This window comes from Pipistrellus kuhlii, unplaced genomic scaffold, assembly GCF_014108245.1.
Source record: "Pipistrellus kuhlii isolate mPipKuh1 unplaced genomic scaffold, mPipKuh1.p scaffold_m20_p_11, whole genome shotgun sequence".
NCBI classification, from domain to species: Eukaryota; Metazoa; Chordata; class Mammalia; order Chiroptera; family Vespertilionidae; genus Pipistrellus; species Pipistrellus kuhlii.
Window position 1 is genome coordinate 49,967,006 of NW_023425416.1, and position 26,183 is coordinate 49,993,188.

Genomic DNA, 26,183 nt, shown 5'->3' on the forward strand with positions numbered 1-26,183 from the left:
ACACGCTCGGGACCAGGTGTGACTGTGTGGCCGGGAGAGACGCTCTCTCTGCAGTCCCAGGCCTGAGAGGGAGACCGAGGGCAGGACAGGGGTGCTCCCCAGGGAACATTCCGGAATCTGGTGAAGGAGACCACCATGCGTTTGTCTCTCCCAGCACACGCATCCTCCCGCCTCCCACCGTGTTTATTAAGCCGCTGCCTGTGGTGACAGCCGTCGGGAAAGCGAGAGGCCTTCCCGTCTCTAGACCGGCCCGCGTTGGTGACGGGATGACAGCCGTCGCGGGGATGGAGACAGATAGAGCAATTTCTCCGCGTCCCTCACACGCGGGCACAGCCGCGGCTGCAGCTTAATGGAAGCGGCTTCCCCATGACACGTGTCAGAGCCGCTGGGAGCGTGGGCGGAGGGGCCGTTTCTGAGAGATTTGTGCCTCCGGTCGGGATGGGAGCGGGCGGGATGTGACCATGGCTTTGAACTTACAGAAGGTGCCCTGTTATGACATCCGGGGTCAACGGGAAGGGTCTCGGGGGGGGGGGGGGGGGCAGAGCGAACCTCACAGTGAGGCTGTCTCCCCTGGCGCCCTGGGCACCGCCTCTCCGTTCGCTCTTCCCCACCCAGATCCTCGGGCCACAGGACACGCGGTGTCCTTGTGGTGTCTGTACTGAGGCGGATGGCTGACTCTTCCAATTTTCATCAAAACAGACCTTTCTTATAAATAAATAAAAAACACACTTCTCCACTCGGAGCAGAGGTTTCTCTCACAAAGCCCACTGCAGGCACGTGGCGTTGCAGAAAATACTGGAATTTTTTTTTTTTTTTTTAAAGCGCAACTAAATATTTATTTGAGGCTTCATTGACTTAGTCTTTCCTAGTGCACATGATCGAAGCATTGAAAGCCCCGCTCAGTGGTGGGGAAGCGGACATTGTGGGAAAGGCAGGACACCTTGGGAATGTCCGTCCCCTGGCCTCGCCGTGGGCTGAGACCCCGCGGGCAGGATCCGTGAACACCCTCCCTGCACCGCGATGGCCAGGACACGCCCTGCCCCTCTGCGCTGGCGTCCACAGAGGAGCTCCGCACGCATGGCATTGCTGTGCCTCCATGGCCTTCCTCCTCTTGACTGTGAACATGGCACCGAGGAGGGGAAGCCCCTGCGTGTCCACGAGGCCCGCTTGGACAGCTTGCGAACACACTCTGAGGATTGACACTGACCTGAGCGAGGGTCCACCTGGAGCTGGGCAGCCCAGGACAGCTGTCCCTCCCAAAGGCCTTGGTTCTGCAGATGCCTGCAGAGACCACGCCCTCACTGCCACAACCAGGGCCACCCAGAACAGCGTGCCCATTTCCTGGGTCTCGAGGAAAAGCAGGCAGGAGGCGCATTGCAGGTCAGAGAGGCAGGGATTTCAGGGCAAAGCAGTTCAGACCTAAGTCTCCCAAGGTGGCCCTCACTGTGGCATTTATATAGCGGGGAACCTTTTAACGCCATCCCAGTCTCTGAGCAGGTGTTGGCTCTGCAAAGTTCAGCTGGAGGGGCGCTTACCTGAATGCACGCCTTCCTCCCGGTTCCTAAGCCTCATCCCGCTGTTCTCCGTCCGCTGGCTCCGGTGAGCAGCGCTCACATCGTTAGCAACTTCCCCAGTGACTGGCAGTGATATTTGACTTCATAGACCGAGACCGATTTTTATTTAATTCACTGTTTTTGAAGACCTTGACCTGAGAATCAATGCCCTGTGCTGAAAATATTGAATTAGCATCCTCAGCTGCAAATCATAAAAGCGGTTGACACACACCCCCCCCCACAAAGGTGAGGTCATCTGGAGCAGTGCGCCGAGTGTGAGCCCAGAAAACTTGATGCGGGTGTGCTTTCAAGACACTACAGCCCAGGAATTCTTCTCGGTGGGCAGGGCCAGGCCTCGTCTTCCTTGGCTCAGACATGCCACGTTTGATATCATGCCCTCTCCGTAAGTCAATGTGCTGGGCCGGATTCCATCCTCTCAAAATTCACATTGTGGGCCCTAACCCCCAGGACAGTGGTTGGCAAACTGTAGCTCAAGAGCCACATGCGGCTCTTTGGCCCCTTGAGTGTGGCTCTTCCACAAAATACCACGTGTGGGCACGCACGTACAGTGTGATTAAAACTCCGTGGCCCATGCGCAGAAGTCGGTTTTTGGCTCTCCAAAGAAATGTCAATCGTTGTCCTGTTGATACTTGGCTCTGTGGACTAATGAGTTTGACGACCACTGCCCCAGCACATTTGAATGCGATTCCATTAGAAACAGGGTTGTGCTGCAGGTGTGATGGGTTAAGCCGATGGCATCCGATCCAATCCGAAGGCGCTGTAGTAGAAAGGGGGGATTTGGACCCAAATACACACACAGGGTGATGCCCCGAGAAGGCTGGGGATGATACCCAAAGCCCAGGAGCTCCCACAGAGGCGGGAAGCGGCGCCTCCGAGGAGGCGTGGCCCTCGCCACGGGGTCTCCCAGACTTCTCCTGTCCAGTCTGGTTCGAGCCCCAGAGAGCATGCAGTGAACCCCGGGGTCCGTATCTCTCCCAGCTCGGTGGAAGCTACTCTTCATCCCCTTCGCAACCTATCTGGAGAGTTCCCTTTGCCCATGAGCATGTTTCTATGTGATTTCTAAATTAAAAAAAAAAAAAAAGGGTTACTCATTTCACCAAAGTATAGATTTGTACGATAGCTGAGGTCTAACTTACATTCAAGGTTGAAAGTCTACACACTGGGTCTGCTCTCCGGCTTAGATGGGGAGTCATTGCTGCTGTGAATTTCCATGCCCACTCCTCTATTCCTCATTTTCTGTGTTTCTCATTAAGTTCCCAGATTTGCTGTTTTTAAAAACAGGTCTGGATAATACAGCCAAGAAATTGAGTTTCATCCTTAAAAAGAAGCCGTGTCCCCTGTTGTGTCCCCACACCTAGTTCTCACACCCATGTGCGTTTGCGTTTTGCATGTCTGATTCTGATATACACACATGTAGTTTATTTTTCATGTGTTGAAGCATATTTTGCTTCCATGTCACCTTTATGGAGCGCTCTGAGTTACTGTGCAATATTCTAGGAAATGGAGGGGCCCTAAATACCGCCGGTGTAATTGCTCCCCGTTTGTGCATGCTTCATTTCCCTGCAGCGCTAGGCTTTGGGAATTTATACCGCAGCACCTGTGACTGCTCCACACAAAGAGGCATGTTTATCTGTTTGAAGACTAGATAAAAGGCTGTGACATTTTGTTGATTTCCACTAATTATTTCCAGAAGGATTATCCACAGAATAACAGTGAGATGGGACCCATTTGGGGTGGCAGTTTATCCTGCACATTAGCTTAGACCCATAGGACAGAAAGCAGTCATGTGGGGATAAGACTGCATTCTGCTGCTAGACCTCGGGCGTCGGAGTTCTAATTTTTTGAAGGTTTTGCACCTTCTCAGGTGAGTGTGTGAGCTGTTCCCATAAGCCCCCTCGCACCCCATGTCTGCAGCATAACGTTTGGTCTTTAGAATCTGTGTCTGTGGGCACTCATTTCTTGTCTTGGAAACAAAATTTGTTACGTTGGTGTATTGTTGTTGTTGTTTTATTTCACCATCTTTATTGTTTTCTCCTTCATCTCCATCCATGATAATCTGTGATAATCATCTTGAGAACAAAAGTATTTGGAAATGCCCGAAGCATAGATCCCCCATGAGGTTCAAACAAACGTTGACCTTTAGTCTTTCACCAGGTAGACCGATGCAGAAATCAAGGAGGTGATCTCATCTCACACACGTGGTTTCTTCTTCTCAGTAAAGGAACGCATAGGAGATGAATTAGGAGACATTGCCAAGCTCGGCTCCCTGGTGCCGACCGTCCACCCACTTCAAAGACTCGCTGAGAGAGGGTGCGTTTCCTTCTGGTCGCAGCTGTAATGAATGGGCAACAGTTTGCACCAAGAAACGCTGTTTTGCATGAACTTCCACTGCCCGCATAGCACGCGCAGCTCAGAGCTAGGACAAACTCAGAGCCATTCTCTTTCCCTCCTGGATCCAATAACTATCCGGAGGGAAAGCCTGGAAGCCAATGCAGCCCCTCTGTTAAAAGGCAAAGAGGCAGAGGTAACGGCCATAATGCACGTCCCATTGTGTGCACTGATGGGCTCTGAGCTGGCTCCGGAGCTATAGGAGCCCCCAGATGATGCCAACATAAATAATTAGACAATTGGTGTTGTTGCCTTGATTTAAAAAAAAATACATGTTTAAATTGATTTCAGAGAGGAAGGAGAGGGAAAAAGAGAGAAACATCAATGTGGACAGAAAATCATTGACCGGCTGCCTTCTGGATCAAGCCCACAACCCAAGTCTGTGCCCTGACCAGGAATTGAACCTTCACCTCCTGGTTCCTAGGTCGACGCTCAACCACTGGGCCACACCGGCCGGGCTCTTTGCCTCCTTGTAGGGTCTTTGCCTTTCATGACTAGCCACGAGCTTAAGGGTAGACGTGGCTGCGTTTAAAGTGCGCCGGGCATCTTAGTTGGATTACACAGCGTTGCATCATGCCGCCCAGGGCCACTCCTCTGGGTTACCAGTTGATAACTGTGTTACCAGTTAGTGCAGATCCCTGGCTCTCATGGGCACCGAGTGGATGTCTCTTGTGACAACCGCAAGAGCTGTGTGTGTCCCGAGGGCCGAGGGGAGAGAGGAGGGCGAGCGGGGAGACCACACCCGCTCTGCTCCCCTCGGGTCCCCGGTGTGCTCACGCTGCCTGAAGCCACGGGGGTGCCCTGGTCTGAGGAGAACGATCGATGTTGCTGTGTGATGCCCCCATTGTCTGCAGAACGTCTAACTATGAGTAACGTTAGCCATGATGCCGCGGTGAGCATACTAACCTCCCCAGGTCCTCAAAAACAGCAGTTGAATAACTAATGGCAGGTCCGAACATGCTCAGGGCCCATTAGAAGGGAAAGCGGATGTTTCCTGTCCCTCAGCTCAATTATTTCATTCTTGGTGCCAACACACGTCCTGTATGTTTGCCTGACAACAGGGCAGATAAAAGGATAAAGGGGGGAGGGAGGAAACACTTGATAACAGTGATGGATGATCAGGCCCGTGATGATCTCTGCCAGTGCAAAAGCAAGGGTGCAGTGAATTACGGTTGAAGAGCACCTATCGAGCAGATGAGGGGGTTTCTCCGGTCCCTCCACAGCCAGGCCTAGAACCCCCGTCTCTGCTTTGGGGTCTGATCTCCCCACGTGGAGCCGCTCTCCTCTTGGGCTCTGAACCCGGGTAAGGGTTGTGTGTACCATGCAAATGGAGGGGAGTTCCTTTTAAAAGGCGGAGGAGTGGAAGGAGCAGGAGGCCAGGCAGGGTTGGAGGGCGGCTGTCCAGGAGACCAGGAGCTGACTCGGAGAGTCTCAGAGGGAGGCGGAGGGAGTGGGTGCCGAGACGGGTTCCCTCCTGGCCTCCGCCCCTCGCTCCCCACGTGTTCCTGGGGACCCTTCCATCTCCTTGGGAGGCAGGTGTTTACCTAGACTACGAGTGCCCACAGGAAGGCTACGCATCCTCTCCGTGACCTCATGCAGAGTTGATGACCACGTTATGGGTTGAACATCACGTGAGCTAGTTGACTTGTGTTTGGGAACCACGTGATTTCACATCACTTTTTAAAGATCTTTATTGTTGAAAGTATTGCATGTGTCCCCTTCTTCCCCCATAAGCCCCCTCTAGCCCACCCCCGACCCCCACCCCAGGCCCCCATCACCCTATTGTCTGTGTCTGTGGTTGATCACGTCTCACCCACCCCTGTCTTCCCTCTGAGATTCAACAGCCTCTGCCATGTTTCCATGTCTCTGGACGTATTTTGTTCCTCGGTTTGTGTTGTTCATTAGATTCCACGTGAGTGAGACCACGTGGTGCGTGTCTTTAGAAGAGTCGTCGTCACCCTGGATGCTCACGGGAGGGAGGGGACGGAAGACTGAAGACTCTGGCCTGGTGATCTGGGTTTTGTGTCCCAATGACCATCCCTCCTGTGGGCCCACGCTGTCCAGTGAGGCATCGCTCGGGGAGGACCAGAGGCTGTTCCTCTTTGTTCTCCCGGCATTTTCTGTTGAATACATTTCCCATGATCAGTTTGGCCACCCGTCCCAAGAACAAGGCCATGGACAGCAAAGTTATGATCTGGAAGCAGCCCAAGTGCCCATGAGGGGACGAGTGGATAAAACAGCTGTGCTACATCTACACCATGGAATACCATGCAGCTGTAAAAAAGAAGGGTCTCTTACCCTTTGAGACAGCATGGAGGGACCTGGAGAGTACCATGTTCAGTGAAATAATCCAGTGAAAGACAGACAAGTATCACATGATCTCACTCATATGTGGAATCTAAGTAACAAAAATAAACTGATGAACAGAATAGATCCAGAGTCATGGAAGCTTGGAACAGACTGAGAAATCTCAGAGGGAAGGCAGGGGAGGGTGGGAAGAGATTAACCAAAGACCTTGTGTGCACATATGCATAACCCAAGGGCACAGACAATAGTGTGGTGAAGGCCTGGGGTGGGAGGCGGGGGCGGGCTAAAAGGGGTCCATGGGAAAAAAGAGGGACATATGTAATACTTTCAACAATAAAGATTTTTTTAAAATAAGTTCTAGACAAAGGGCTGCCTTAAAATAATTACCAACACCCCATGTGTTCCACAAGAGGGGGAAAAAAATAAATATATATATATATATATATATATATATATATATATATATGCCAGATTATTATGATCTCTGAATGCATAATAATCTGGTCACTCAGTGTCTATCCTATATAATAAAAGGCTAATATGCAAATTGCCCCTTGATCAGGAGTTCAACAAGCAGGCAGGCTGGTCAACTGCCCATGTCCCCTCCCCCTGGCCAGGCTGACTGGACCCCACCCATGCACAAATTCATGCACTGGACCTCTAATATATATACTAAGTGGCCAGATGATTATGCGTTCAGAGATTATCATAATCTGGCCACTCAGGGTATATCAATCAGCATTGGTTTCTAAAATGAGCCTAATGTGGTTTAGCAGTTTCTCCTGGGGGATCCGACATCAAATGTGATAGTTTCCAGCTCACAGGGAGAAACGGGGAAGAGCCCCAAACCAGTAACAGTATCTGTCAGATGTTTTTGGGAGATTCATGTCAGAAAAGATGAGGAGGGAAAGCGTAGGAGAAGCAGGATGTAGGCTAATTCTGCTGAATTTTAGAAATAGAGAAATCTCTTATTTCTGCAAATATAGATCACCTGAAGCCACCCTGAACGGAATTATTTCTTTCCGTTTCCCTGTTTTCTGTTAAACCGGTGGCGAAGAACGAAGTTGCAGTAGATGAAAAAGCTTCCTTCCGCTCAGGAAGAGGCAGTCTGCCTTGCACTGAGCGGGGCCTCGGCATACTGCTTGGTTGTGTTAACGTGGCTGTTCCTTCGGTCCCTGGAGGTTTCTGTCCCCCAGTCAGTCCCATGGTGTCCCTCTCGCAGAGGGTCCCTGAGGCGGCCTGAGACACAGCCCGAGCCTGCAAAGCTATGCCAGGGCAGTCAGGACACATGTCAACTTGTTCTTTTCTACTCTTAAAAACCCGTCTTGAAACTTGCCGCTGACACGTAGTGAGGGGCTGGCAGGCAATAAAGTAACAGCCCGAACTGGATGTGCCTGGCCTTGGACTTCCTGCTCAGATTTAGCTTTCTGCTAGATCTCCCTTTTGTTCTTTGCCACGTCCTGAAACCGCCTAGTCTGAGCCCACAGGTAAGAGCATTGCAACATGTTCCTTTACCAGTGCTGTGCACAGATCTCTCCTTGAAGGTAGAAGTTAGAAGTCATAAAAAAGCACACACGCACAGACATATACATATATATACATACACACACACACACACACAAATGCATAGTATTACAGCTATTCTGATTTTTATATTTCCTCCTGTCTTTGCATAGATCTCACACCTCAGCGCAGAGAGTTTACAGCGACAGTAAATAAGCAATTTCGGGAAAAGCTGCATGCTATATTTTTAGTTCACAGGAAGTATAGCGTTCTGGCTTTGTTTTCTTCTTTATTAATAAAGGCAGGGTCAGCTTGGCTGGTTTTCATACCTTCATTCTACTCAGCAGTCTAATTTCAATGGGATTGTAACTAAATAACAGCATCGACAATACAGATTGCAGTTTGGCATCCAGCTGTTATTGCTTCTTTGCACATAATTTTTCTTCCGGCCATTGTGTCTTTCATGAGCAAACTCCCATGAATTTTGAACTTGCTCTGGAAACGATGTAGGGAAACCACCATAAGTATGGCATCAGCACTGGTATAAGATGTGCACTATAGTTATTTCAAGGAATGTAGCTCCCCTGGCATAAAAACAAACAAAAATAATTTTTAAGTCTCATTCTTGCCTAGCTGGTATGCATCAGTGGTTGAGTGCCATCCAATGCACTAAGTGGTCAATGGTTCAATTCTCAGTCAGGGCACATGCTTGGGTTGCAGGCTCGATCCCCAAGAGGGGGCATGCAGGAGGCAGCCAATCGGTGTTTCTCTCTCCCTCTCTCTTCCTTTCTCTCAAAAAGTCAATAAATATTTAAAGAAGAAGTCTGATGCTCAGACTAGGAGATGATGGCTGAAGCATGACCTTTATTTTGAAATAATTATGGACTTAGAAAATTGACAGGAAGTGGCCCAGGGTTCCCACCTGCCCTTCAGGATGGCTCTCCTGTGCTCACATCTCACAGAACCATCAGGCAGCTGTCAAAACTGGGACATTGCATTCAACCAAAGAGCAGACCTCTCACAAAGTCACCAGTTTTGTTAGGGTTTGGCCGGCGACTGAGACTGTGAAAGAATTCACAACTGAATGAAGAGATGCAGAGTGGAAGTTTATTTCACTTTCCAAGAGAGGAACAGGCCAGTGTATTGCTAGTCAATGCAGGGCAGGGGATAAAGGGCCGCTTTCTCTTTTAAGCAGAGGCTGTTGCTAAGCAGCGGTGAAGGGAGGGGAATTCTGTTGAAGTTGAGCATATACCAGGGTGGGTTGTCTTGAAAAGTTACAGCATGTTTGCTTTCCAAGAGACAGTCGACAGATGTCCTAGGGTGGTGTCTTATTAGTATTTTTCCCAAGCCTGTAAAACATGCTTAGAGCAAAACTTAGGAAGAGTTCAAAAGAGACTTGTTTGAAGGGGAGGAGGAAAGGGAATTTTCTACTAACTAGAGACTTCTTGGTGGGAATTTACCCCTGGGTTCTGAAAACAGCAGGGAGGAGGGGGATGCGAGAATGTAGCCTTGAGAGTAGCTTATCTCGTCCCGCAGTTTGCACAGAGGGGCTGTTTGAACCAGAGGAGCTGGCGAGCTTAGGGTTGAATTGCCAGGGGCTTCTCACAAATTGGTGGAAGGCCACAGCAAAGAAAAAGAAAGGCCCGTTTCCTGTCCTCACACGTTCTCTGCCGAAGGCCCTTGTCTGCGGGAGCGGCTGACCCACAATCCGGCATCGTGAACAGCACTCATGTCTCCTCCCTGCCCTATGAGCCCTGACACCTCCTCGATCTTCCCCTGCCTGTGGTTAGACTCGTTTGAAGATGCTGGTCGGTTAGGCTGTGGAATCCTACTCAGCTGTCAGATGCTTTCTCGATTACTCTGAGTCTGGGCATCGTTGGACAAGAGACTGCAGAAGAACATGGTGCCCCCCTCACCGCACCACGTCCGAGGCTGCACAGGGCCAGTCTGCCTGCCCCCGGCGCTGCCGCCTTGGTCGCTTGGTTACGAGGGAGTTGGCTCTGCCTCTGGCTGCCAAGTGCCTGTTTCACCCACCTTGGCTTTTTAGACATGTTTCTTCTTAACGTACTAAATATTGTGAACTCCTTGCATTCTTTTATGCCTCGGTTTCCCCTGCCTATAAAACTGCTGTCATGGAACCCAACCCTCCTCGGGGTGGAGGGTTCATACACCGTCCCCCGGAGTTTCTCGGGTAGAAGCCACTTTGCAACTGGCAGCGATCGCCCTGTGGCATTTTCAGGGAGAACATAAATAGAACGGTTACAGGGAGATGGCAAGCCCGTGTTCATTTCACACCCGGAGCGACAGGGCCATCTGCTTTGCGCCTCCCAGGCCGGGCCTGAAATCTGGATCTCTCCGAACCAGCCAGCGTTTGCCCGACTCGCCCTGGATCAGCCTCACTAAAAAAAGACCTCCGTTGTCACATGTGCCTCTTTCAGCTGCTACACCAACTAGATGGATAATGGCTCATCCATGATGCGGGCAATTAGGGGACTTTTCCTAAACTGTTCACGTGGTCCATTTCTGGCTTTTCCCAGGGGCGGACGGTAGGCTGTGACCGCAGGCCCTGTGTCGTCATTTCATATAGCCAGGGGTGGGAGAGGGCCTCAGCGTTATGTCCCAGACTCTATTGATTGTGAGAGACACTTCTGATAAGAAACCCGTGTGAAGGTTGGTTTATGGTGCCAACCGTTTTATATGCATTAGCTCCTGTCCTTCATAAACTCCCCAAAGGAGAGGTGGCAACAGCTCCAGTGTATGCACCAAAAATTGGAGCATCAAAATGAGCTGTTCTGCCCTAGCCAGTTTGACTCAGGGGATACAGTGTCAGCCTGCAGACTGAAAGGTCCTGGGTTCAATTCAGGTCAAGGGCATATGCCCCGGGGACATACAGGAGTCAGCCAATCAATGATTATCTCTCATCATTGATGTTTCTATCTCTCTCTCCCTCTCCCTTCCTCTCTGAAATCAACATCCTATTAAATATCCTATTAATTTGCTACTATGCAAATCGACTAAACGGTGAAAAGACCAGTCACTATGATGTAACTGACCACCAGGGGGCAGACACTCAACACGGGAGCTGCCCCCTGGTGGTCAGTTAGCTCCCACAGGGGGAGCCCCACGCAGCCAGAAGCCGGGCTCACGGCTGGTGAGCGCAGTGGCGGTGACCGGAGGCTCTCCCGCCTCTGCAGGGGCCACTCCCCACGAGGAGTCAGTAGGACAGCCCCTCAGGGCTCCGGACTGCAAGAGGGCTCAGGCCAGGCGGAGGGGCCCTCCCCATGCATGAATGTTGTGCACCAGGCCTCTAGTATATCCTATCTACTAAAGAGGGAATGTGCTAATTGGCCATCATTTCATCACAAAGGTGGCTGCACCCACAGCTGAGGCCAAGTTCCCAAAGGAGCCGTAAGGAGCAATCAGCAGGGACCTGCGGCTACCCCTCCCCCGCCCCCTGGGGCTTAACAGAGGACCTCAGGCCGCACCCCTCACCCCGCAGGGCTTGACAGGGACCTCAAGGTGTGCTTCCGGTCCTGGTGCTGAGCTGGGGCACCTCTGGCTGCTCCCCTAGCACGAGGCCAGGGGACCGCAGACTGCACCCCTACCCAGTGTGGGGCTTGACAGTGGATCTCAGGCCATGCTCCCCACCCAGCAGGTCTTGATGGGGGATCTGAGGCTGTGCCCCCCTCCCAGTGCTGGGCCAGGGGACTTGAGGCTGCACCCCCAGCCCCGCTTGGTGGGGCTTGATGGGGACCTGAGGCCATGTCCCCCACCCGGTGGGGCTTGATAGAGGACCTCAAGGCACACCCCCTACTCTGGGCTGGGCTGGGGGACCTCAGGCCACGTGTCAGGTCCTGGTGCCAGGCCAGGGGACCTGAGGCTAAGGCCCCTGCCCAGCAGGGCTTGGCAAGGGTGGGACTGGCCAAGTCTGCATCTAGCCCAGGGGTCTTCAAACTTCTCTCATTATGAGAATCACCTGGTGGAGGTGTTAAAACACAGATTCCTGATAGCACTTCTTATAGTTGGGATCCGGGAATCTGTGTTTTAACAACTCCACCAGGTGATTCTCATAATGAGAGAAGTTTGAAGACCCCTGATCTAGCCCAATGCAGAGGGGCTGGCCGGGTCTGGGTCTCACGTGATTTTGAGGTGCATATGGGTGGGCAGGCAGGCGGGGACTTGACTCTGGGTCCCATGGTGAGCCCCAGACTCTGACAGGAGGGAGGTTTTCATATACATTTTACCAATTTTCTCTCATCTCTGACACTTCTATTATAGAGAAAGGGCCAATATTAAATTATTTCCTCCAATTAATCCCCTTTTAATGTGCATGAATTTTGTGCACCGGGCCACTAGTTCTATATATTTAAGAACTGTCTTGCAACAAGTCAGGCATTGGCTTGACGTAGTTAAAACGACGATATGTGAGCTATGTTCTGTTTCCGAAGGCCAGGGACACTGGACTCCCCTGCTGCGTGTTCCTGGTGGTTCCTGCCCAGCCCCTCTGTGTCCATGCAATTGTCTCCCCAGGGGGATAACAGGAGCCCCGGGAGGGCAGACCGTGTTTGCCCCCCTCATGCTGTGTCACGTGTCATCCGTGACTAGAACTCAGTTCACACAGTGAGCGAAGGACAGATTGTGGAAGGCGCCGGCCCCTGTGTTTTCATGGCCGCCCGTAGCTGGTGAACTTCCATCTGCAGCCTGGTTCCTGCCTCTGAGGAAGCGGGTCCCAGCGCGGAGGCCGGCCGACACCTGCCTCGGCTGCCCGCGCCCGGCACGCCACACGGTGATGGATGGACTCGTGGCCGCACTCCCCGCCGCACGCATCCACGCGGATTCTCCAAGGCGTATGGCTCCTGCCACTTCGAACCCGACCCCTAATACATGAGGCATCCGAGTGTGTTGTGCTTACCTCCAGCTCTTCTTTAGTTCGGTGATTAAAACGTGCCTGTGCTGCTCGGTGCGCGCCACGCTTCATTAGCGGTGATGTACGGGGGAGCTCGGCGGAACCGGCACACGGCGGCTCGCCATGGGCAGCAGGACCCCAGCGTGACGGCGCCACTAAGCCTGCTCCCCTGCTCCAGCGGGGGAGGCGACGGGGTTTGCACAGTGTCATCCCCCCCGACAGCCAGAAATGGGACTGAGACTGGAGCCCCTGAGCCATGCCCCTGCTCCCTCATCCTCTCCGTTTGCCTCCTGTGGTGCTCAGGACAGAATGGGGGGGGGGGGGGGGTTGGGGACTGTTCACCTTTGGCGCAATGTGCTTCCTGCAGCCACCTGTCTCCTGAAACTGTTGTCTGTCCCTTCCCAAGCTCCCCACCCCTCTATCCTTGCTCAGCTGCTTCTAGCACAGTGGTCTGCAAACTCATTCGTCCACAGAGCCAAATAGCAACAGGACAGCGATTGAAATTTCTTTGGAGAGCCACATTTTTTAAACTTAAACTTTTTCTAATTCCACTTCTTCAACACAGACTCGCCCAGGCCGTGGTATTTTGTGGAAGAGCCTCACTCAGGAGGCCAAAGAGCCGCATGTGGCTCTCGAGCCACAGTCTGCTGACCACGGTCCTAGTGGAATCGAGTCATACACAGGGTCCCTTACACGCCTTCCAGCAGCCCTCACCACCCCGGTCCCTTTGCTGAACAGGCGAACCGAGGTCAAAAGACTCACCCAAGGTCAACAGCTCAGTGGCGGAGCTGGGATTTACACCAGCTTGTTTTCGACCTGAGGGAAGGCAGGGACACATTCATTTTCCTTGCAAACCATAATGTCGCCGTCCTGTCTGCTTGACATGCTGCTTGGAGAAGATCAGGGACGCCCCGGGGCTAGGCAGGGAGGGTCCCCCTCAATCAGCATTGGGTTCCCAGGGCTGGGAAGGAGGGGGTGCCCGCTCTCCCCCTTCTCCAGCTGTGAGTGGCATTTGTTCTTGTTTTCCCCGTAATCAGGGGGTGACATTCTGCAGAAAGGACGGGTCTCAGAGACACGGCTAACCCAGGGGAAACCCTGAGTGTTTGGGACATACAGCAGTTGCGTGCGATGCTAATGAGCCGGCGTCGTGCCTGTTTGGGGGGATTTCCATAAAGTGGTCACACGTGTGTGCTCTGCGGCCACGCGGTCGGGGTTCATGGCGGGGCTGACGGAAACGTAGCACATCCTAACGACCACTGACTGCCCGTCCGCGGAAGGAGGGGGTCTCGGGGCCTCGGAAAGGGGTCTCGGCGTAAACGCTCTTGACACGGACACTAACTGGAATCGTCAGGAGTCCTCTGCCCAGCTGAGTCGCCGTGCCCTTGTGGGCACAGCCCTTGACCTTGAATCTAAATTCTGCATCTTCCCATTTGAATAATGGGCATTCAGTGCCTGTCTGTGGACGGCCCGCGCACCGAGGTTTGACGGCATGCCACTTCCCATCAGGATGATGGACAGGCTGCTCTCCGAGGAAGAGCTTCTCTCTGGCTTTCGGTTCTGTTCACAGCTCCCCCCCCCGCGACCAGCGGCGCCCCCCCCCCCCCCCCAGAGTTCATCGCTGGGTTAGAGAACGCTCACTCCTCTGCCCGGCGGGGAGCTGGGCGCGATCCCTCCTTGACCTCCAGCCTGAGGAACGGCTGCACCCTGCACAGACCCAGCCAGAAAGCGGAGTTCCCCTTGTCCTGACACGGAGAGGGCCAGAGCATACTCCCGGCCGCGTGCCACACGGGAAACTCGACACGGGCACCAAAGATGTGCCAGCCCTGACGGGGCCTCCGCTCCGCCGCCATGCTGTCCTCTGCGCGGTGAGCACTGCACTTCTGCTCCCTGGCACCCGCTTCCCTTCAGCTGAGAGCTGGAAAGCAGAGCAGGGTCACCCTCAGACTTCGTCCCACCTTAAGAGGTCACCAGTTCCGTCCCCATCAGGGCTCATGCCAAGGTTGCAGGCTCAGTCCCCAGCAGGGGGCGTGCAGGAGGCAGCTGATGGATGATGTTTCTCTGTCATCAACGTTTCTCTCTCTCTTTCTCCCTTCCCCTTGCTGTCTCTAAATCAAATATTGAGGGGAAGGGAGAAAGAGAGAGAGATATTAGTGTTTTGTTCACATTCCTTTCAAAAGCATGAGCACAGAAAACTATGCAACTTTAAAAATACGAAGTCACAGATTCTGCTTATCTCGGTTCAGTCATCCATTCCAGTGGAGACTCAGCCAACAAGTCAAGAGAAGGCTGAGCCCGGCCAATCCTGACCGGTGTGGCTCAGTGATTGAGCGCCCGCCTAGCATCCGGGAGGTCACAGTTCGATCCCCAGTCAGGGCACAGGCCTGGGTTGCTGGCTCGGTCCCCAGCGTGCAGGAGGCAGCCCATCAATGATCCTCTCTCATCATGGATGTTTCCATCTCTCTTTCTGTCTCCTTCCTCTCTGAAACCAATAATTTGTTTAAGAGAAGGTAGAGACTTGGCAGGACAGCAGTGGAAGAATGAGGAAAGAGTATTAAGAGCAAAGACGTATCATCAGAGACCAAGGCCAAGAACATCCACCCCCTCCGGTTCCCCATCACTGTGTGCGGATGTGAAGCTTGGGCAGTGAGCTAGGCTGACGGAGAACATTGGGTTCCTGTCGGAGGAGGGCTCCCCGGATGCCAAGGCCATCCAGAAGACAGGCACGTGGGTCCTAGAGCCGATGGAGCCTTAGCCCTCCCGGAGGCAGGAATGGCAGCACTGACGCTGTCTGACTTCCGGCGCAGCACGGGGAGGCGGGCTCTTCGGAAAAGACAACAGGAGGCAGCAGGACAAGAGCAAGACCAACAAGGGGTGGACAGACTCCATTACAGGAGCCGTAGGTGAGAGCCGTGCCGGGCTGTGAGGACGGGACACGGAGGACATCGCTCACTTATAGGGTCGCCAGGAGTCGGAGTCCACTCAACAGCCCATAGCAGCGTCGTGGGGAAAGGAGCCCGGTGCCTACAGTACAAAGACATCGATGTGAGTGCTGGCTCTGTTGCCTTCTAGATGCTTGACCTTGGCTCTGCTCCATCGCCTCTCCCGCTCTCACTCCCAAGGCTCTAATTTTACAGAGGACAGTGGTGCCTGACCTGGGGGTCACCAGGAAGTTTAAATAAAAATTTTAAAAATTGGAAAAGCCCACAGGTCGGTCCACGGAAGATGTTCGTTGATGGCATCCTTTCAGCTGTGCATCAGCTATTGCCTGCCTACCCTGCCCCACGCACACTCCATGCACCTATTGGATAGCAGTGCAGAAAGCAAAGGTTCCCGCCTTGCATGGAGTCTGAAATCTACTGGTGAGGGGTGGGGGGGGGTGGGGGTGTTGCTTGTATCATTTAACGGGGGGGCACACTCGTCTGAAAGCCTGACGCAGGGCCCTGAGCAGGCCGGGTGGTGTCTGCATCCTGCGAAGGCTGAAGGCCGTGGGATTTGCTGCGGGAAGCAGCGGGTGAAGACAGACGGAGCGCGCTCGGCCATCCATCTCCCGCCCAGGCCCAGCCAGACACAGCCACCGGGGCCTGCCCACTGCGCGGCCGCCCAGGATTTACGGGTCTCACTCCAGCTCGGCCTCCAAATTAGTGCTGAGCACAGTACCTTCCGCGCCGTCCGCCTTCGGCCAGAGCCCACGCCAGGGCTGCAGGCAGCAGGGGAGATCCCCGACGGCCATTACTCTGGGCTCACCCACAGCCCCCTCTGGCTCTGCAGGAAAGCCGGAATCAGGGAACTTGGCGTCCTGCCCACAAGCCCGCAGGAGACCCATGTGTCCTCGTCCCTCAGAGCACCCGCTGCTCTGCTTCCCACGGCTGGAGACAGGTGACGGCCAGGACCCCTGGTCCCTGTCCCCGGAAAGGGACCTCCCCACCAGAGTGTGAGGAGAGGCGAGGGCTCAGGAATCCCTCGCTCCTGGAAAATCTCCGCTCCCCGGTCGCACCCTGATTAAATCTCTCTTGTGGAGCGGGGCCCTCTCTGAGCGCGTTCTAACTGCTTCACAAAGGACTTGTCCTTGTAGGTCCACCCGGGGCCTGGGTGGCACTTCCCTCACAGAGTGAACGATGAGGACCCTCATCATCGGCTGAAGGTGTTGATAGATTTCATGGATCAGCGCATCCCTTCCTCTGAAAGGCCTCCGTCCCCTGTGTCAGGGGGTGGGGACATCCTCCATTACAGACCCGCTCCCAGGCCTGCCGCCCCGAGGGCCTGTCCCTCCAGCACAGAAGTATCAGCTTTCTCAGACTCGGAGCTAACTGAGGGCTCAAGGCCACGCTCCTCGGATGGTTCCCTTCCCGTTGGCTTCCCAGTAAGCATACAGACTTCCGGGCAACCACACCCCCTAAGTCACCCAGAGCCCTAGAAGGACGAGCTTGCCGGGGTCCGTGTTTTCCCGGAGCCTGTGCTCACTCACAGCAGCATCCTCATCGTGGGGGTGAGGCAGGGAGCCCCAGGCCACTGCTGTTAGAGGAAACAATAGAACACTGGGGACTAGCTATGGTTATGGGGAATATTAATGAAGGATATGGACGGGGAAAGGGGGGGTGAAGGGCACAAAGGCTGCAGGTCCTGTTTACCTGAGGCCTGTCGCAGACCCTCGGCACCTGAGGGCCCTCGGCTTTGTTTGTTTTGTACAGAGCTCATACGGTATTTTGAGTTCGGCCAGTGTGGCTCAGTGGGTGAGCATTGATCTATGAACCAAGAGGTCATGGTTCAATTCTCCGTCAGGGCACATGCCCGGGTTGTGGGCTCGATTCCCAGTAGGGGGCGTGCAGGAGGCAGCCGATCCATGATTCTCTGTCATCATTGATGTTTCTATCGCTCTCTTCCTCTCCCTTCCCCTCTCCGAAATCAATAATAAAAACACATTTTTTTTTAAAAAATAGTTGGTCCCCTGCTTTCGGGTTGGTTCACATCCAATCAGAAGCCGCTCTTGTCTTCCTGGGGACGCGTGGTCTCGGGTCGCCACCTACCTAGTGTTTGGCGGAGAGAAAAGGAGAGACAGCCACCCCCTCTGTATAATGTGACAGGCTTCTGTCTTGTCTAATAGCACATTTGCACAAGTGAGTTTTATTTGCATGCACGTCAGCATCCGTTGCAGAGACCACGAGGCGAAGTGCTCCTGCATCTCATTGCCGTGTCTCCTCTCTCCCGCAGATCAAAGGTTGAAGGAAACTTAAAAAGAAGCAGCCCTTCTACTCACTTTGTTATTGGACTCGAAACTCCTCTGACCTCGGAAACTGAAGATGAGGTTGCCATGGCAACTGCTGGTCCTACAATCATTCACGTTGTGCCTTGCAGGTAGCGTGTCATTTTTAAACTTTCTGATTTAAAAAGCGCCGGTGTATTTCACACTAATTCAAATGCGGGCCGTCGCCTCAGATGGCAGTGATCGGGTCTGGAGCGGCCGCGGGGCCTGCAGGGCCGGGGCCGCCGCCGTCCAAGGCCCTTCTCGGATGGGCTGTTAGTGGCTCTTTTCACGGTGTTGTAGCCGAGGCCGGGCGCGGAGGGTTCCCCGCCTACCGGGCCCTTTCAGAGCCATTTGAGCCATTGTTCAGTGTGAAGGTTGTTATGTTGCTCACCCCAGGGCTCAGTGCAGAGATGCTGAGCTGGGCAAGGGAACTGTTGTCACAGTCAAGGGTGTTGCGGGCCCTGGCTGGGGTGTGTGGGCAGCTATCGGTCTGGGATCTCTTCCAGCATCTTCGTTGCCACCACTCCACGGCTGGGTTCCGCCCTCTCTTTTTCATTTCAATGCGCGTAGAGGCGAGCAGGAGCCAGAGAGTGGGAGCCAGCGGGTCTTACCCTGTCCTCACAGTCCGCTCCTAGACAAGGCTTTCGGAGTTCAAACATGCTGTCGGTGGTGGCTTTTTGGGGTTCCAGAAGGTGTGAGACCATCAGGGGGCGTCCATGATTCCAGGTTGATGGGGTGTGCATCCTGCAAAGCGGGGCCTGGCCTCCAGGTTGCAGCAGGTGAGCAGTGCTCCAGGGCCATGGGGGAGGTGTTCTGTTGACCTGCTTTGTAACTCAGAATGCCGAGTCCAGGAGGGAGGCCTGCAACCCATTTGCATCTTGACAGCGTAAAACAAAAAAGGCTTTGGGATCACCGTTACCCGGATTCATGCCTTCACTCAAACAGGGTCACCTGCAAGGAGCCAGCTCCCTGATAGGAACTGGGAGTGGAACCCTGAGGAGACTGACAGCCACCGCCCTCTCTCTGCTCGGTTACCTCGGTTCTGTGCCGTGTAGACTGGCAGCTTCGTGTAGAGAATGATTCACACTTAATACATGATCCAGGGTCCCCGTGTCTGTCCCAACGTGCATGGATCCCTCACACTAAGCCCTCATCTCATGCCATTGTCTCAGGACTCCTAGGGCTGTTTGTCTTTACTCTTATGAGGTTACTACCCATCCTTGTAATGAAGCGTGAGGACTTAAAGAACTCGGCCAAGAGCACCAATCCTGTCAGTGGTAGGACTGAGAAGATTGAGACTCGGTAGATGAACTCCAGAGCCCAGAGTTATGACCGTCATGTGACAGGACGTTGTAGCTATCTGGTTACCTGACCGTACAGTGCACAGTTGCACATTCGTTCTCCACATGGTGGCGTTCATGCTTCCTATGTTTTTACGTGTAAACTCTCCTTCCCCCCCTTGTCATGCCCGACCTTCAGATCCTGAGCTTCTGGCCTCCGTTGACCTCCCGATCCTGGATGTCTGGGCCCGTAGCCACCTCCTTAGAGATGCTAATCCTCTCATCCTGTAGTCAGAACCCCTGAGTCTTCCCAGTAGTGAGCCCCAGGCACCTGGCCCCACCTGCTCTTCTCCAGGTTTGCATGCACCTTGGCCTCCCAAAACTGGATCTCAACTGAGACAGGCCGCTCACCCTCCTCAGGACTCTGGGGTAACCACTCCTCAAAGCACAGCCCGGGGAATCCATTGCTCAGTGTTCGGTTACAGCACTGTGCTGAGTGAATAAGTAGCCAGAAGCACACCTGTGTCTACCTCACTCTCTGAGCTTTTTGATGGGGAATCTGCTTATTGATTGTCTCAGTGAGTATTTTATGTGGGAACTGCTTTCCATGGCATTAATATTCTCTTCCCATATGCTTCCTTCACTTAGGTAGAGGCAAGCTGTAATTAATGCTTTTGTTTTCTTGCTATTTGTCTCGATTCCACTCATTTCCAGAGCGCTGGGCACTCTGAATCCCGAACAGATTTCTCTAACCTTGCCTACTCCTCCTCGGGCGCCCGTGTCCCGGTGAGATTTTTACAAGGGGAATGTGTGTGTCTACCATGTTCACCATACTTGGCGGGTCTCAAGCACACCTTTTCCTAAATCAGATCCAAGATCCAAGTGTCTCAGCCAGCTCCTCCGTGAACGGGCTGCTGGTGATCTCAGGGCCTTGGTTAGCGGCTCAAGGGAGGATGGAAGGTTCTTCATTTTTGACCAACGCTCTGTGCAGCCTCAGACGGGAGCTGAAAATGAAGACCCAATTCTTCTTCTGAATCACAAACTCTACATGGAAGCTAATGAATGAGCGGAGCCTTCCTTTTTTTCTTTCCTCATTATCTTTCTATTTCTTAATTACAGTTGGCACTCCATGTTATATTAATTTCAGATAGACAACGTAGCGATTAGGCGTTTCATATACTGGGAAGTGATCCCCTTAATAAGCCTAGCACCAGTTGGCACCGTACCTCGTTGTTACAATGTGGTTGGCCACATTCCCTGTGCTACGCTGTACACACCGGTGCAGCCTCCATGGGCAACCGCATGAAGGCTCCTCGCGAGATGAAGAACAGAACTACGTGATGACCCAGTGGCTCCACTCCTGAGCATTTATCTGAAGAAATCAAGAACAATGATTGGGAAGACTGTGTGCCCCTCCCCCATGTTGATCACTGCATGATTCACTGTAGCCAAGCTCGGGGAGCAGCCCGCGTGCCCGTCAGGAGGGGAGTGGGTAAAAAAGCTGTGGGACATCTATACCGGAAGTGTCGCTCAGTCTTGGACTTGGGAGCTGATCAGCATGGGATTTGTTTCTTCTGGGGGTGAGTTCCAGCTTTGGGCTCCTCTCAAATGTTACACATCACCCCTTCGTGTATTAATATTCACCTGACAGAGATGTACTGAGCATCTCCCACTCTCTAGGAAACACCAAGATGGTTGTCACTTAGTCCGTAGGGTTAAGGAGCTTGGGACCTGGAGGGCGGAAACCATTTGCCTCAAACTCTAGTGCCCTGTGTGCCCTCCGTGGGGACACAGGGGCATCTGGGCTCTTTTCCGTGGGCTCGGCGCTCAGGAGTGCTGCCATGGCAGGCCCACAGTGGACCCGACGAGGGGGCGGGGAGGATTGGCTGAGACTCGTCTCCCTTACCATGGCGCCATCCCGTGGAGGAAACCCGATTACACTGTGTGGGTGGGGCCTCCCCAACTTACCTAATAGCCAGAGTGCAGTAACCTCGCTTTCTCTCAAGGAGCCCCCAACACTGTCCGCCCTGTGGGCAGGCACCGTGCCCTCTGCCGCCCTCAGAATTGCATCACCTTCCCCCTCCCCCCTCCTCCTCTCCCAGGCGTCCTCCCCTCCCTCCTGCCGTCCTGCGCTTTCTCTGTCTAATTGTATCTCCGCTTAAAATACAGCGAAGGAAATGGTCTCTAAACACTCCCTCAGACTCCAACTGTTCGCCCCCCTCGGCGTTGCGATGAGTAAAGTTTAATTTATTTGTTTAAAACCCAGGCTGATGTATTTATAGATTCCGATGGGCAGGCCCGTGGGATGTGTTTCTCCCTCGCCTCTCCGAGAGGCGGGAGTACCACTCGCTAACGGAATCGAGTCCGCAGAATAAAATACCCCCTGTCCCCCTCTGCCCCCCGCCCGGGAACTGTGATCATTCCGAGGATGAAACCAGAACATCCACCTCTGGGGGGAAAGGAGCCAAGAGTGAAAACGCAGCACGTGTGTCTGGGTCCACGGGTGTTGCCAGAACCCCGCCAGCTTTCTCGGCAGATTTTTACTCACAAGTTCCAACTCCTCCTAACGGGCAACCACGCCTGCACCAGTGATCCCTGCGAAGGATAAACTGTCCCGTGAAAATGAGTCACACACACACACACACACACACACACACACACACACCCTCCTGTTTGCTCTCAGCGGAGTTCCTGGACACCCTCTTTGGAAAGACTCTCCCCCCAGGCGTGCGACACTTGCACAAAATCGTGGAACCTGACCCTCGACATCGTTAGCCCACGGGGAAGCGCTTCCTTTACGCGGCGCTTTGCTCAGTCACGGCGCCTGTGGACAGCACCAGGGAGGACCCCGTGGTGAGAGCATGGCCCGTCGTCCTGCCTCTCCTCGTCCAGACGTCACAGATGCGGGACGTAGAGCAGGGGCCGGGCTCGCCGCGGCACGGAGCCTGGGCGGAGGCCGCCTGGGATGCACTGTGGTTATGAGAGTGAACCGAGAGCACACGTGGCCAGGGACTGACGTGGCGCTCCAACGGGCGGAGGTGCGAACGTTCCCCGAGTCTCACCTCTGAGGGTCCGGTCCTTTAGGGCCTGGGATTGGGGAACTCCTCCCTGTCAACAGCCATTTGGCTATTATAGCCCCATTTGCTGAGTATCATTCACTTCCTGTAAATGTACGTTACTATGAAAATGCTCCTAGATGTATTGAATTTCGAGTCCCACCTGCAGTTGCCGTAGTGTTGTGCCCAGATTTCGTGATCCCCAATGACCACCAGGGAGCCGAGTCTGATGCAAAAGCAAAAGAGTCTTTTTATTTCGAGCTAGCCCGAGCTCACACACACACACACACACACACACACACACACACAAACCCCACATACCGACACAGCAGCAAGGTGGAGAAAGAGACGGGTTTCTCAAGAACAAAAAGGATTTATAGGGGTGGTGAGGTCACTGCTTTGGCTGACCCAATTGGTTGGGTGAGGGCTAGGGTCCAGTTACATAGTGACATAGTTGTACAAAATGGAGGACACAGTACAAAATGGAGTCGGGAGTTGGCCCCGCCCTGCCCCTGTCCTCCCCTCTCAGTAGCAGGGCCAGACCAAAGAACTTCTCAGGCCTTATATGGATGTTCCCCACCCCTGCTTTACCGCACAACCAGGAGACTGTGTCGGCATCGCCCGCGTGGTGGCTGCACCCCGGGACACGGAGTCCTTGGGGGCTTGCCCTTTGGGGAGTTGGGGAGATGACATTGTTCTCAGAGTCTCCGCTTTCTGAAGAACATGCGCTCACTGGCCATGCCTTTCCCCGGCGGGTGCAATGAAAAGCAATCAATGAGTACGCATGCAGGTGCATTAGCACGTACTGCTAATGTTGTAAGGGGCCTGCAATCTGACTGCAGATATAAGATTCAACGTTTAAAATAGACCTCCTCACCGTCCTGATTTACATATCTCCTTGGAGAGAAGCATATTGAATTATACATAATTCTTATTTTGATTTGCATACAAATTAATTTGCTAAACAAATTAGAGCTTGCACATTGAGCACATTTATTGAATTTGAGCAGACTGGTGGAACGGACCTTCTCTTTATGTTTTCATTTAGGCAACGAGGGTGACGTTGACAGTCATCATCCGAGTCTTACTCACAGAAACAGCCATCACCGGGGGGTTACCTGGTAGAGTGGAGAGCCAGGAGCGGCCTACATGAGATGCGTATGTGGGTCTGTGTGCATGTGCGTGTGTGTCCGTGTGTGTCCGTGTGTGTGTGTGTGTGTGTGTGTGTGTAAGTGTGTGTGTACACACAGGATGTATGCTTTCCTTTAGTGCACACCCTCCCTGGGAGATGGCTTCTTCGTGCCTATTTTTGAGGTATGGGGACTTTGTTAGAGAAACTCAGGAATTTGCTCCGAATGACTTGGCCCAGGAGGCGGGATGGGGTGCCGGCAATCTGCCTCCACAGCCGTGTGTTTTATCCCGACTCAGCACGGCCTCCTCCCTACACAGGAGGCCATCCTGTAGGTATAATTCCTGCACATCAGCACCACGTGCCGAGTGCTCTGACAGGGTGGACGTAAGCCTGCTTGGATCTCCTGCGTGTTGGATTGCAGCGTGGCTCTGGTTACCGTGCACAGGACACCTGTCCCCGCGTCTGCCCTTTCCCAGCCCGTCACCAGACGTGAGGCTGCCTGAGATCCCAGAGCGCAGTGCCAGCTCTGCCGGGAGGGAATACGGACCCCTCCGGGGTGCGGAGGAGGGACGGCGCCCCTGAACTTGACTGTTCTCCGCGGGGCAGCAGGGACCCTCCCGGAGCCTCAGGAGCTCCCGAGGCTCTACGTGGGGGACCTGAATGACAGCTCTTCCTCTTGGGCTCCTAAAGGTGCCCCACCCGTCTCCTGAGTCCTCATCTAGAGGAAGCTCAGCAAGAGCCGCCTGAGCGGTTCCCGAAACTGTGCAAAGGAGGAGCCAGCATCCGCGGGCAGGAGAGCGGGCTGGGCAGGTGCTGGGAGCCAGAAGATGCCAGAACCCAACAGAGCGCACTCCATCTGAGCCCCCAGCCGGCCTCCCAGTGCAGAAGCACACACTGCACATCGCACACTGCACACTGCACATACCACACACTGCACACATCACACACTGCTCACAGTGCTCACACTGTACACACCACACACTGCTCACACTGCACACACCACACACCACTCACACCGCTCATATTGCACACACTACACATACCACACACTATACACATGGCACATGCCACACACCGCACACCACGCACACTGCTCTCAGTGCTGGGCCCTGACTGAGCAGAGCGGGCGTTAGCAGCCTGAGGTGTTGGGGGCTCTCCGTGTTTGTCGTCTGTCCCTTACCCAGCACCTTTGTCCCAGCCTGCCCCACGGACCGGAAATGAGGAACAGCCCTCCCTCAGGAGGCGGCCCGAGGAGCCCAGGGCGCTTCTCCCTCCTCCCTCCCCGAGTGGACTTTTCTGCACCCATCACTCCTCTCCCGGCAGCTGCTGAGATTTGTATGAGGCTCCACTAGCCTCCAGAATTGATTTTTGTGATTCTGTCTGACGGCCTGCCCTCCCAGGCTGCGAGGAGGCGACACACTCTGCATTCAGCAGGCGCTCCTAGAGACAGGCTCTGCATTCAGCAGGCGCTCCGAGAGACAGGCTCTGCATTCAGCAGGCGCTCCGAGAGACAGGCTCTGCATTCAGCAGGCGCTCCGAGAGACAGGCTCTGCATTCAGCAGGCGCTCCAAGAGACAGGCTCTGCATTCAGCAGGCGCTCCGAGAGACAGGCTCTGCATTCAGCAGGCGCTCCGAGAGACAGGCTCTGCATTCAGCAGGCGCTCCAAGAGACAGGCTCTGCATTCAGCAGGCGCTCCAAGAGACAGGCTCTGCATTCAGCAGGCGCTCCGAGCCGCAGCTGCCGGGCCTCCCTCCCTCCCTCCAGGGTCAGACCCCAGCTTTGTTTCTGCCGCCCAGGCCCGGGGCAGCAGGCAGTGCCATCGCAGACATGGTCGGCGGGGACAACGCCCCCGGAGCCACTGGGCCTGTGCCGGGCATCAGGCCCATGTCGGGAGGGGTCGCTGCGGAGGAGAGAACACTTCAGAGCGAACACACTCCTCTGGGTGTGCCGGTCACCATGGATTAGAATGATCAGGAAGGATTTCAGTCTGGGGTCTGTTTCATGTTGCATTAGGGTGTGTGTGCACTGTCACATGTGCTTTGGTTAGCTTAGTATTTGAAATGCAAGGACCCAGCACGCCTGCCCTGATTCTGTGCGCTTGTCCCTGTCATTCCGTGATTCACAGGGATCGGGAACCCTGTGCGGCTCCCACTGACATTCCGGGAAGCCGGATTCCACAGGCAAGCGGCACCCGTGTCCCCAGCTATGCGACAGGCCAGTGCCAGGAGCTGACGTCTGAACCATGGGTTGACGTGTTTATCCGTGCACGTGGTGCCACGGCATTCCCGGGGCGCTGCCCACACATGTGCACGCGTGGGGGACAGAGACCAGCCCTGGGTTTTCTAGCTGAGCCCGTTTCCTCAGGCTGTTACTGATGCCAACAGCGGTGCCCATGAAGGGGCATCTCTAGGGGGACCACAGGCTGTTCTTTTCTTCTCCGGCGTCCACAGCGATTTCCAGTCCAAGGAAAACACAGGCTCACGTGCCAGCAGGACACACGCTGAGGAATGGCAGGCGGCAGTGCGTTTCTCTGTTCCAGCGTCGTGGTCGGGGTTCTGAGGCACATCCCTGTTTTTATTGTATCTTCTCTGGGAGTCAGGGGGGCGTCCAGAGGTTCTGCACACTCAGCAATCAGCACCCTGGCTACATGGCTCAGCGGCTGAGCAGCCTCTCATGCACCAAGACATCACCTGTTCGATTCCCGGGCAGGGCATGTGCCCTGGTTGTGGGCTCCATCCCTGGTGGGGGGCGTGCAGGAAGCAGCTGATGGATGTTTCGCTCTTACATCCATGTT

General features: G+C 54.2%; 1 protein-coding gene across 2 annotated transcripts in view; it reads left to right on the forward strand.

The window, feature by feature from the left end:
* The window catches only part of CNTN4 (contactin 4), a 233,005-nt gene that overhangs the window by 75,108 nt on the left and 131,714 nt on the right, over positions 1-26,183 (forward strand). For both annotated transcript variants that reach the window (XM_036432117.2, XM_045579510.1), the window contains exon 2: positions 17,887-18,030. In XM_036432117.2, coding sequence (XP_036288010.1) covers positions 17,976-18,030 — 55 coding nt within the window. In that variant the 5' untranslated portion in view covers positions 17,887-17,975. The remainder of the gene's footprint in view (positions 1-17,886; positions 18,031-26,183) is intronic.